This window comes from Photinus pyralis, unplaced genomic scaffold (genome assembly GCF_008802855.1).
Source record: "Photinus pyralis isolate 1611_PpyrPB1 unplaced genomic scaffold, Ppyr1.3 Ppyr1.4_LG3b, whole genome shotgun sequence".
Classification (NCBI taxonomy): domain Eukaryota; kingdom Metazoa; phylum Arthropoda; class Insecta; order Coleoptera; family Lampyridae; genus Photinus; species Photinus pyralis.
In genome coordinates this window covers 22,868,027-22,881,317 of record NW_022170510.1, presented here as the reverse complement: position 1 = coordinate 22,881,317, position 13,291 = coordinate 22,868,027, and the positions used below count along the sequence as shown (strand labels likewise).

General features: G+C 34.9%; 2 protein-coding genes across 4 annotated transcripts in view; one reads left to right on the top strand and one right to left on the bottom strand.

Moving 5' to 3' along the window:
* The window catches only part of LOC116167191, a 164,149-nt gene that overhangs the window by 69,394 nt on the left and 81,464 nt on the right, over positions 1-13,291 (top strand). The window contains exon 1 of one of the 3 annotated variants that reach the window (XM_031482457.1): positions 5,536-5,659. The exons of the other annotated variants lie outside the window; for them this stretch is intronic. Coding sequence (XP_031338317.1) covers positions 5,645-5,659 — 15 coding nt within the window. The 5' untranslated portion in view covers positions 5,536-5,644. Of the gene's footprint in view, positions 1-5,535; positions 5,660-13,291 lie in introns of those variants that run through there. 3 annotated transcript variants of the gene reach the window in all.
* Positions 5,927-6,712, bottom strand: LOC116167206 (PHD finger protein ALFIN-LIKE 6-like). The gene is made up of 2 exons (XM_031482473.1): positions 6,646-6,712; positions 5,927-6,502 (listed from the first exon to the last, which is right to left on the bottom strand). Exons 1-2 carry the CDS (start codon positions 6,681-6,683, stop codon positions 6,049-6,051), a joined length of 492 nt encoding a protein of 163 aa, XP_031338333.1. The 5' UTR covers positions 6,684-6,712; the 3' UTR covers positions 5,927-6,048.

The window sequence follows — 13,291 nt, the reverse complement described above, 5'->3', positions numbered from 1 at the left end:
TCTCTTATCAATATAATATGTTAATTTAGAGGATTTCAAGTGCTAGTAGTGAAAAAAATAGTATATATACCACGGTAGAGAAGTCTATTATTGCCTTCGCACCTTACACCCCTCGGCGCAAGCGCCTCGAGATGTAATCTTGGTGCTCAGGCAATAATACTGTACTTCTCTACCTTGATATATAATGTACTATTATTAGGAAACCGTTTTTAGTAATTTGGTCTTTCTTTATGTTGAATTTGCTGTTCTAAATATAAATAGAATTTGATTTGTTTTATAACAGACATTCCATGGCATGACGGATATTGGCGTAGTTTTTGTATTATAAAATTCCATGGCATCACAGATTATTGAAATAGATGGCGGTTTTATTTTTCCAATTTTCCGTCTTTATTATGCAAAAAATTGAAATCTAATACGGTTGATTGACGTAAGTAAAACAATTTTTTCTACAAAAGACCTTAATACATTTTTGCTCTAAAATAATTTGGGGAGCCAATAATCGCATGTTATGAATTTTACATTGAAATCCCTATGATGCGTTACGCAAGTCACCACCTTGTATAGGTGAATTTAATACACATGGTCGTTTTCCGAAATCAGTAAATCTGACCAAGACAAGTAGGTAATTAAATAGTTAACACAAGAACATGGTTTTCATGATTAGCTACGGTATATCTGCGTAACCACCTCGGTAACCACCTACTGTAATCACGAGAAAGAAAGACGCTCATTATAAATGAAATTATTGCGTTACACGGTCATCATTCCAAAACTATAGGGTTTTGATGTATACGCGTTGGATAAATTCGTTATTTGAGATGATGCACAATACATTCTAGAACACAAGTTCTCATTTCAGTCAAACAATTTTAGAAAAGCTAAAAAAATTGTAAGGAAAATTTACCGAATTTTATTTCAAAAATAGCGAAAAAAAATGCCAATAAATTGGATTTGAATCTTAAACATTTCTATGTTTATTTATTCCTTATTGGGGGTAGACTGACCTATTAGACCATATACGTACTCGATGTGGAACATATACCATATCCATAAGTACTGTCATGCGAATCATGGATAATATCTCAGTTACCATCGAGGAAGATATTTTATTTTGCCTTTATTTTGGAGTGGGCGGGCTTTCGGTCAAAGCAGCTCTACCAACTCAACCCACCACATTTACAAATATCCTTGCCCAGCTTTAACTGAACGGACGGGTTGAAGAACGACAACTGCAAAAACAAGTTTGGATCAGCGAGGACACTGCAAAAATCACGGGAAAAATTAATATACCTAATCCTAGGAACAAGATAATACGAGCGACATCTTTTTGACCAATGACTGCTCAGATTAAAAATTACTACCGATCTTATAATCGTGCCGATTAAGCGTATACATAATTATGTTATTATGAAATAATCGCCAGACAAAAGATGTCCAGCCTTTTGCTTAGGACTATTTGGTACCGATAACGTTGTTCCATATGAAAATGTTTCAATCGAGATGGAACGCCATGAAATAGGATGCATTAAATTTAATATCCAAAATATTTGGACGTTCTATAATAATAATATTTATTTAATCCAGTAGATCACAGTTTTGGGATATTGGACAAGTCATTCTTCTCAAACAATACAAAAAAATAATATGAACACGTATTTGAATATACAGTAAGTAGGTAATTAAAACAAGGTAGGTATCACAATTACAGTTTCTGAAAACAAAGACGAGTAAGGTGTAAAAATATAAAAATCACAGTTGGAATGCGTGGTCGAGATATTCTTCGACAGAATAAAAAGCAGGAATGACTACGCATTTTTTATTGCATTTTTAAAGCTGCGGCCTTTATGAAGTTTTAATTCTGGGCAATTTATTGTATAGCAGAGCCCCCATGTAATATAGATTGTTCTTCAATAAACTGGTAGGTATGATGTTTTTCCAGTTTGGTGTCTAGTGTTGTAAGATAGAATGGTATTTATTTAAAGCATTGAAGTCGTTAATGTTATTTTTTACACAGAATGTATGTATGTGTGTTCTTGTGATGGACAAGACTACTGGTTTGTCAAAATGGTACCAAATAAATTTAAACGAAGCAAGTACATAAATTGTCCACAACTCTTGTGCAGATGAAGCGAATTTTTTAATCCGAAATAGCTTAGTAAATAGTTAGGGTATAAGGTAGTAACATGCTGTATTTATCAATGTTTACTTTCCTGATACATGATTAATGGGGAGGGCGCTCTTTACATATAAATATTTAAAGGCCGCCTGACATATGTAGTACCTACTTTCAAAATCTACGCTCTAAGAAGAATCAAGCCCTTAAAGAAATTCTCCCAAATATTGCATTTTTCCTTTGTGGATACCTTCCTCCTACAAGAGGAGAAGATATTGTCGTGTGGACGATATTTTCGCCCTTTGAATGTACCCTCCTCCCGCACTCCGTTCTGCACCGGAAGTTTTGACATCGCCAGTAGATATGTCTATCATTATAAGTACCTACAGGTAGCAAATGTTTAATATATCAATTAAAGTATAGGAGTAAAAAAATGTGTTAACCTCATAATGCAGGGAATAGTTGTAGCAATTTGAAACAGTGTGTAGGGTAGGTAGTAGATAGTTAGGGTAGTTCAGGTTAGAGCTGTATGACATTTTGCATAGATTTAGGCAAAGTTAGCACTAGGTTTAACAATTTAATTATCATAAGTTCATTTCCCACTTTGAAATTCTTGAGGATATCAATTTTGGATAACCGTATTTTTCGACCTAGAGATGAGATTGGGTTAGCTTTTGGTGCGGCTAGGCAGATAGAGATTTAGTTATTGGAATTCACTGTTTATCAGGATTTATCTCCTAGCTCCCGTATTTGATACTGGTTGGCTGATCGAATTGATTGCATAGTTGAGAATCAGTAATCAGTATAGTTTTTTTTATCAAATTTGATGCAGCCTGAAGAGAATACCAAATGGGAGTTTGATTAGTGTACATAGTTAGTAAACAACGTCGAATTAAAATATTAGGATCATATTAGGATGGTAGTCATAAGTTTAAGTTTGGAATATTTCGGGAAAAATTCCAGCCCCGAAATTATAACGGCATGCTATTTAAGCAAATTAAGGAAAGAACTCAACACCCAGATGAATGTATGGGGATCTATACTGCGTATATGGATAATCATTTTCAACGTCTTACGATAAAAATTCCAGAGTCGGCCCGGCTAGCTCAGTCGGTAGAGCATCTTAATGTCAGGGTCGTGGGTTCGAGCCCCACGTTGGGCGCCAATTTTATGCTGCAAAATAAAATTACTATCTGACTAGGAGAATACAAATTCACTACTAAACTTGGATTTATACTCAGTAGCCGGTTCACATTCCACGTGAGGGTCGTAAAGTTAGGTATTCTGCCAAGAAAACTTGCTACTACAAAATTCAAATCTTAAGGGCGCCAGATCTAGCGAGGTAGTAAATCCTCTTGATCAAGGAGGATAGGCTCTTCCAAGCATAGCATAATGAAAGTGTAAAAAAACTAGGTATTGATGCCAGAGAGGAATTTAATAGGTCTGTATTTCGATTTGAAATTAAATATGATTATGAAACTACAAATTATAATATTGGTGTGAAGCACAGTTACAATAATAAGAAAAACTAATAGGATTAATTCGTCCACACCGCAAATAATCCACAGTGTCAACAATATCTTACTACGGTAATTAATACGAGTTCTGGATTCGCTAGCTAGCCCCCGCAATAACCTGGCTAATCCCTCCCAATCCGGAACCTTTCTTTTATTTGCCCTAAACCAAATAAGTGCTATATCACTAAACAAGTCGTTAGCAGAGTCAAAGAATTCCTTGCCAGAAATAATACGAGAAATTTTTAATTCCTTTACGCGTTCCAGAAATGCACTAAGAGACATGTCCGTTGGTTTTCCTGTAAATTTTAAGTTCCATTTTAGTACTGGGATAGATTTACTATTGGTACGAATATCCGCACGATTGGTCTTGGGAGTAGAGCACGCATTAACCTCTACTATTGACGAGTCGCTATCGCTTTCATTGTCACCTAATAAATTTGACGCCCAACGTAATTTTTCTGCCATATTAGTTGTGTATTTGGTGTTATTTTGGTATCGCAAACTTTTGCCTATTATAATTCCTAGGGAATTCCGCCTGTTAGTTCTTATTGCCGATGCCGGTTGGGTTAGATTTGGAGTATAGTTGTAATTAGATATAGTTTGATTTTTTTTAGTAGGTTCATAAATAATTCGTAGGTATAGGTAGGAGTATGTAATTAGGTTAGGTAATTTAGTTCTTTAGGTTAGATTTGGTAGGATAGTTTTAAGTAAGTTTAGATTTGACACTAATAGTTTTTTCCCAATTTTTTTTACAATGGCTCCGCCATACGAAATTAATCGCCTTTCTTCAGATGAATTGATATACGAACTAACAGTTAGGGGTATAACAGAAGTAGCTACGGTAGAAGAAATGAGTAAGTCACTATGTAGGCTACTTAATGTCAAGTAGAAGCGTGTATAACTTTCATGTCTATGACGATATTTTAAATGGTTTTAGGGTGAGAGCTTTGGTTCCATTTTTAATAGCGACCCCGTATAACTTACCCCTTAATCTCTTATGGATCATTTGAGAAAAAATTGTGCTTTCCTTATGTGTGCATTTCGCATTAGCAAAGGTAGATACCGATTTTTTCTAAAAGCAGATTGCTGTTAAGATGCCTATAGAAGCATTGATTATCGTAGTATATAATCAATGCTAGAAGTTAAAAATAATTCCATAACACAAATAATAAATCCTCGATTAGATAGCGTCAATCCAAATATGTAAAATTTATTCCTAATTTTCTACTTTCACAGAAAATTGTTTTGATATGTTTGAATATGTATTATACCTTAGGCATTTTATAAATAGAATATTTTGTCGTAATTTGGAAGCGGTAAATTAAACTGTTTTTGTTTGCTTAAGTTCACGCTCAAACCGTTTAAACGTTCAGTCTAGTGAATTAGGTGTTAGGCAACCAAACATTCATAAAATGTAAATAGAAGTCAACTGGTAGTTTATGTATTACGTGTCTCTCGAAATTTAAATTACTATCTATATTTCTATAATAAAACGAAGGCGAGTAGAGAGTAGCGAGTACGAAGGTACATTATTGTCCTCACAAATTTCGAGGTACACATTGTCTAACCACACGCTATTTCTGAAAAGTTCTTTAGGTCTGAGAACAGCTTCCTGCTGCCTATTCAAATCAGCTTAGTTGTCGCGGAATTTATTTCTTGTGACCACTCACTGACCGCACCTAACACACCATTTAACTCACCATCGATCTTATTGCATTGATCAAGTTGCCAACGGAAACAGGTCACTTTTATAGAAACAGATCGGTTAAATAACAACAGGTCTGTTTAACAGAAACAGACCTATTCATTAGAAAAGGTTACTTGATTAAAAATCAATATAACTATGGGACACAGTAGTCAAGCTTATTGTCACTATTTTCATTATTAATAGGGGACTCCACGAAAGAATGCCTTGGTGATATCCGAAGAGTGTCGGGGGATTAAGAAGAAGAGCAAGTCGTTCACTTACCTACTATATCCACGGGGTTGCACTAGGTACTCCCCAATTCCAATGATAGGAACAAAGGTAGGTATTATTCAACAACGTTAAAATGGTGAATTGGTAGGTACAATAATCTGGGTAATGGCATTGTATAAATATATATATACAATGGTAAAAAGAAATGTGCGTAGGGGAGCGAAGGGTAATTGCGAACACTTAAGAAAAAAAATCAGTAACTCTATAAGTGTAGCCATTACCTAACTACCAATTAGGAGAACAGATACTGGAAACCCTAACAAATCAATTGTAATACCAAAAAATGCGAAAATTAAATTGTAAAATGACACAATATTTTTTTTAAAAAAAGTGCGCATGTTCGGCATGGCCCGAAGGTTTCGGGTAATGATGTACAACAGGTGGGTAATACCGAACAAAACAAAAAAGACACAAAATTGGACAACTAAGTTTTTTTATTAACTGCAAGTAACATCGCAGATATAGTTTACAGCGCTATCTTTTCCACTGCACATTTTGTGTACCCAACCTCCACAGGAAACACAACGATACCAAATTTCGTCTTTTCCATATTCCCCACATACTAAGCAGGATTCTCCTTCGTTTCCTTCAAAGTCCATCATATTTTGGGAATCCATATCGTCGAGTTCATCGTCGTCGCACAATTTACTCTCATCTATTTCATCTTCACTAGACGAATCGAAAACTTTTCTAACGTGCGATTTTTTTTTCGGTTTCTGTTTTTTTGTGGCTCTTCTTTCCAAGGTTGCTTCTTTCGCTTCTCTTTTTCTTTGTTTCTCTTCTAACGTAGCCTTAAAAGGTGTAGATGTAAGAATCTCAGACTTTTGTTTCCGGCGCTTAGTCGCATGTCTGGTAATGCCGAACACAGTGTCCGTGATTCCCCGAAACGACCTTCAAAATTATTTCAGGTTACAAAAATAAAAAACACAAACCTATGATATGATAAAGCTATCGTCCCTGCTGATAACCATCAGCTTAGAGATTATAACTATCCATAAAGAATTTTAAAATTCCAAAATACAAAGCTAACTTACCTTAATTTTGCATAAAACGTTTTAATAACAAAGCACATACAAATTCACAAATCGCCATAACTCTCATAAACCGGAAGCTAGGTTCCTTTGCGCTGTACCGACCAACTTGTCATAGCATTTTCTTTTATATTTAACTGTATGTAAATGCCAATAGTTGGCACTGCAAGATACAAATGGATGTTCGCCATTAGCCGCTGTTCGTGATTACCCTTCGCTCCCCTAACCCGTAGGTATAGGAAAGTTTGTTAAAGAGCATTATCATTTTTGTGTTGAGTAAATAAAATTTCATGTGTGATAGTGAATGCGGAAATTAAAAATAAACATTTTGAATGCCTTGATGTGGTCCATGTAAAAGGATATCTAGAGTAATTGCATGTAAGAATCTCTCTGTTTAGTATTATTACCATTGAATTTATAACTATCAGAAGCGCGGATCCCATATAACAGTTTGTGACCATGTGCCAACTGGCCGCCGCTAGGAGCAGTTCGATCGTTTGAAAGTCCGTGAGCGATCGAAAGTGGAGCGTTACATTGACATTAGATGGCAGCATTACAAACCATTTATTTTGACCATTCGAATATTTTCCTTTTTAATCGTCAGATGTCAGGAACTCCGGATGTTTTTTGTGTTATCATTGGAATGGTTTTATAAATAGGATTGGAATGTTCTAAAAATAGATCCCTTAAGAAGCTTTGCGTAAATTTGTAATGTAAATAATAATACATTTAGACGAACGAAGCTTGCAGTCCTTGTCCTTGAAGGAATGCAATTTCATACATTCTATTCACAGGCAGTAAAATAGGCAGGTTCCACATTTTTACTGAAAGCGGGAGATTAATTGTTATTAAAAAACGATCAAAAAAAATTTTAAGGCAAAATATTGTCCGTTACAAGCAGGCAGCTACATCATTTCCACATTCACATTTGATAACTAAATTTCGCGAATCAGCTTTTTTTATAACCATGCAGCATTGTGCACAAATAAATCGGTCCCAGTTTACGTGAATTCGTATACCTACTAGAGCTGAGCGATAAATGAAATTGTTATCGATTTATCGATAAGTCTGTTCAGTCTGATAATTATCGATTAATCATTAATTGATAACTATCGATAATTATCGACAATTATCGATAAATCGTAAGGCTAATTTTCGATAATGATCGATAACGTTTGATAATTATCGATAACTTTTTATAATTATCGATAACTTTTGAAAATAATTAATAATGATTGTTAGCTGCTGATAATAATCGATTATTATTGCCACGAAAATTGTCTATCTCTGATATTTATCGATTAATAAATAAGTAGCGGAAATTATCAAGAGAAAACTATCGACACTTTTTCATAAATCTCATCGATATATATTCTCAATCGATATATTACATCATCCATGCGTACACTCGCTAACATTTTTGTTTTTTTGGTATTGATATTGCGAGAGATAATTTAAATAAAACAGGATCTTTTGATGCTCAAGTTGTCTGAAATCAAAGGTGATCAAGTGGACGATAATCCTCAAAAATGAGTACAGCAGTAGGTTGTGAATTGTGATCATATGGCAACTCAACAATGCTCTTACATCGCTTTTGTTGGAAGTAAACTGGTTACCTAAACATTGAAAAGTTTATGTCGTTAAAAATTCTCTCGATAATTATCTATCTTAATAGTTTAGTTGTGAGATTAATCGATAGATTATCGGTAATTATAGGTTTATCGACCAATCCTTTAACATTTTCGATAAATTACACCGGTCTACAGCATTTTTGCGCATGGGACATATATACCTTATTTTTATTGCTTCTATAGCCACAAATAAGAATTAGAACAAAAAATGGTTATGTATTTGTTTTTGTGTGAAAAAAATGCAAAAAACCAAAAAATAAAAATACCTATAGAATCCTACTTACATAGGCATGATTTATTAAATGGTAACGTTTCTACATTTATAATTTGTTTATCTTAGAGTCTAAATGTTTAAAAATGGAACAGTTTTGCTGTTTTTGTCATGTTCAACTGAATCTGATCTTCCATCATGCTTCCAACTTCCTGGCCTTGGGAAGGTGCCTAAGTTCCATTGTCTCGAGAAAGTATTGTCCTTATTCCGAATAAGCTCCCATATTATCCTTAAATTGATCTAAATGAGAATGTAACCTGTGCATCTTTATTCTTTAGAGACATTCTATACCCCATGATACAAAACCAAATCCTGTCAGCTCGTCATAATTTTCAGCTCTATGGTTTCCCAGGAAACACTGAACGGGAAACCATGGACTATTGCCTTAAAACTGTTCCAGGATTTTTTTTTCCTCTTTGCTAAGTAACCGCGGAAAAATATCACCCTCCATTTTTCTTTTTTTTTAGGGAAAACAAAGATTCCAGCTTTAATTTTCGCCCCTGAAAGCTTTCAATCAAATCGCTGTAACTTTTGTAAAAGCAAATATTTTCGATGTCTTAATCGCACTTTTTATTTATTTTTGCTTATTATAAGTAGTCAGAATATACAGGGTGATTCCTATAGTACCTGCCACCGTTTGGGAGCGTGTAGGTGGTGTGTAGGGGAGTATTTTGATATAGGACACTTGGGGTCGGAAATCTAAAATAAGGGTGCCAGAGCCAAATTTACCTTCTGGAATTTCGCGCCTGTAGGTAGGCAACCCAACCGGCCGGCGGGTGCACACGGAGCGATCTCAGGCGGCGATGTGTGGCTGACACTTGATCAGAATTTTGTTTAAACCCACGAAATCCCGTCTGCAACGACGCGTATCAAGTGAATAAACACATGGCAATAGTATAATAATAGTTGGCTAGATGTAGGAAGTGCATTGAGAACAACGGTGGCCACGTTGAACACTTGTAAACGTTATTGCTTTTGACTGTCGTTTTCCCTCCTTTCCTCCCATGTCGCTTCCTCGCGCTAACTCGCTCTGCATCGCTCCGCGCGAAACGTCGGTCGGTTGGGTTGCCTACATACAGGCGTGAAATTCCAGAAGATAAATTTGGTTCTGGCGCCCTTATTTTAGATTTCCGACCCCAAGTGTCCTATATCAAAATACTCCCCTAGGCACCCCCTATACGCTCCCAAACGGTGGCAGGTACTATAGGAATCACCCTGTATATTGTGTAAATCCCATGCGCAAAACATTCTTTTTTTGTTGACCGGTCGACCATTTTTTTTTTAATTTATCGATTGACTATCTATTAATCGATAATTATCGATAAGTTATCGATTAACCATTGAGAACAAATTTCAAACGTCAGAATTTAAAAGAAAAGAGGTTAACGACCTTTTTATTTTGTATCAAAATTGCCAGGTGTGACCTGTGATCCTAGATCAGGGGTCGGCAACCTGCGGCTCTTTTGATACCTATAAAGTTGCGGCTCTCCGTATTTATCTAAAGAAATTAGTTCATTTGTTCGAAATTCGCCTTTTTAATTAATACTTATTTTGTATCAAAAGTATACTTGCAGCAAATAATTATCTAATTTTTGACACTTGTTTACTTTCTGGTATTCTTTTGTTTTTTTTATTATAGCCAGCCTACTCCGATGTATAAACACGTAATTAATTAATGAGTAGGTACTTTTGTGAAAAATATTGAATAACCTAAACACTGCGGAGTTTAAGCACAGGGCACCCCTTATAAACATTTAAGAGAAGACAAAAGCGAATAGCGAAATAAAATAGTGGTAGTTCCATTTGAAAAAGAATAGTTATAGCACTTTGAACAAACGGCATTGAAACAACCAAATATTCAGGATGTTCTATTTAAAAAGATCAGTTATTAATTGACATCGTAAAAATGGAACACCCTGTACATTCAAAAATAATTTCTGTAGATCCGCAACCACCAATATTTTTACCAGGTATCTATCAGCTATGTAGGAAAAACCGACGGACTGTTGCAGCACCCTGTATATAGCCAAAAACTATAATATTGAATCAAAAATTATTTGTGGCTCTTTAAGAATTGGGAAATTTTGTAAATTGTAATTTTTAGCTCTTCCGTTTCAATAGGTTGCCGACCCCTGTCTTAAGGTAGTTTAACCGGTGGCAACGGTTTAACCGACACACACAAAAATTAAGAATAGATAGGTAGGTACATTTAATTTCTGTTACAGTGATCAAGGATGCCTGCGTATTTTTGCTTTCCTGTTCAAATGTAATTCAATCTTCCTTAAGGAATGTTAAGTAAGGTCACGATTCATGAAAGGAAGAATGTTTATCTTACGTCATTCAACATCCCGTGTGCCACATAAATGCCTTATAAGTACGTTTCTTGGGTATCTAGAATTCTGTATACAACAATTACAAATCGAGATAGTGGGTTCATTACAGATTCCTGTATAATAATTAACAAAGGTAAAAAAACTGACATTATTATTCATCTTTCTCGATGGTAGAGACATCTACGTCTTGTAATTTAAACTATTGAAAACAGTCACATATCCTGCCATTTAACCTGCGCTTCTGATAGTTATAAATTCAATGTTATTACTATTACTACCTAGTATTTAAATAAATACAAATAATTTTGAAATACCTCCCTCTTTTTTTAAATCGGAAGCTACTTCCGCGCAGTGAAAATATGAACTGTTTATATGAATTGGAATACTGTCTCAATGTTGATACATTAGATTAACTGCATACATTTCACATTATGCGTTGTTAAAATCGCTGTCAGTTCATATTCATGAATACTAACGATTTTCTGTTACAGTTGACACATTTTCGAGAAAAGAATCTCCGATAGGACTGAAAAAGAAAAATATTATCTTAATTCAGCTATCATCGTAGTTATATTCTACTTATTAACGATCCTCGAGATCGTTTATAATTTTGTGTTGCTGTCTGTCTGTCCGTGTGTACGATAACTTTGTGTAGAAACGTCCATCGCTTTGAAAATTGATACCTACACATGTTCTTGAGGATATAAGAAAGGCCGCTATTATTTTTCGGCTCAAAAACTGCCCAAACCTCCAAAACAGAGTTGCTTTTATAATTCTTGTTACAAAGAACATATCAATGTCCCGTGTCCGGTTTTCTGTTAGTAAATATTCCTTAAACCTCAGGTAACTATGCAGATGAATTAAAAAAAATGCGCATGCACAACTCAACTTTTGTATTTGCGCAATGGCAATTTTCTATCTATTAAGATATTTAAATAAAATTTTATACGTAGGCACCTCAAAAAAGTAAAACTGATGTCGGTAAAAAAATGGTTTTGCGCATGCGCAATCTGATTTTTTGACATCTCCGTTAGTTACCTATTAACCGGAACCGGATTGTATGAAATTATGTATGTATGCACCTCGAATAAACGTAAAACTAATGCTATTCAAAAATTTGTTTTACAAGCTATGCTGTACTGGTGGGATAGAATCAATCCCTTAAGGTGTGTTGTAAAAATGACGTAGGTATGTGCGAAGATCTCGAGGATCGTTCGGTATTCAGTTATATCGGATGTTTTTTTACTTTGCCTTAGCACTGAGACTATTCAGATACGCAGTAAATAAATTCGGTATATAATAATTCTATACCAAATTGTAATGTTAATGTTTTTATACTCCCATCTTTAAAATTTCACATCTTGTACTGACATACTCGTATAGTGTGCGAAGCTCGGTGCGAAGCATCATCTTAAATACAACTGCTCATGAGAAACGGATTGGTGCCGATGCGGGTGTTTTCGGAAAATATAACGCTTCAAGAAGTTTAATTGAAAACGGCTTGAACTTTGTTGACATATCTAGGCCTAAATCAAATTCTTAGTTTGACGTTTATTGCATTGTCATTAAATTGAACATAATTCGTCCTGTTTTTCAAAAATGGACGCAGAAACCGATAATGAAAAGTTTATTTGATCCGTAGAAAAAGTATAGTATGCAAAGCGTTTTATAAACTTCTCTGAACACTCGTTATTAAACACACGCTACGCTACACTGGGACTCGTGCCGATCATAAAACTCGTGTCTAAATTGTCGTTTATAAAACTTGCATAATATAGTATTTTTGAGTGCAATATCATTTAAAAATGTCACAAAACATACTTACCGCATCCAAAAAGGATGCCAATATAAGTTGTCTGCCACGTTGAACTTGTTGCACCATTTGCAAAGTAGGTCGTATTCTCTTCAACACCTAAGCTAGAATTATTATGGAACTAGCTTCTCTGTGGCGTCAGCACATTTTGAAGTTATTTCTAATGAAAAACCTTTAGTTAGAGGACGAAGCCTTCATACTTGACAATATTTAATTTCATGAGCGTATTCCTATTTAGTACTTAGTCATAAAACTAGATTAGTTTGAATTTGAAATAGGTACCTACTAAATTGATTTATTTATAAAAGTTACTTTTCTATTTCAGTTTAGTCTTCTCTGCCCTTGTGTGATTCTGTTGGTGGTAATTGAAATTATTAAAAAAAGGCTGAATGCGCCCGAATAAAAGGCATGGTGGAGTAAGTACGCAAAAATAATTCACAATTATTTGAGGTAAATTATCATCATCAGTTAACTATTATAACGATCCTGAGAATGAGTAGAATAGAATAATAGAACCCCTAAATTGTCTGTCGGGGTGTACAAAAGACTGGGATAGCCTGGGAAATGTAGTTCTAATCACAGGTGTGAATTGTCTCATAAT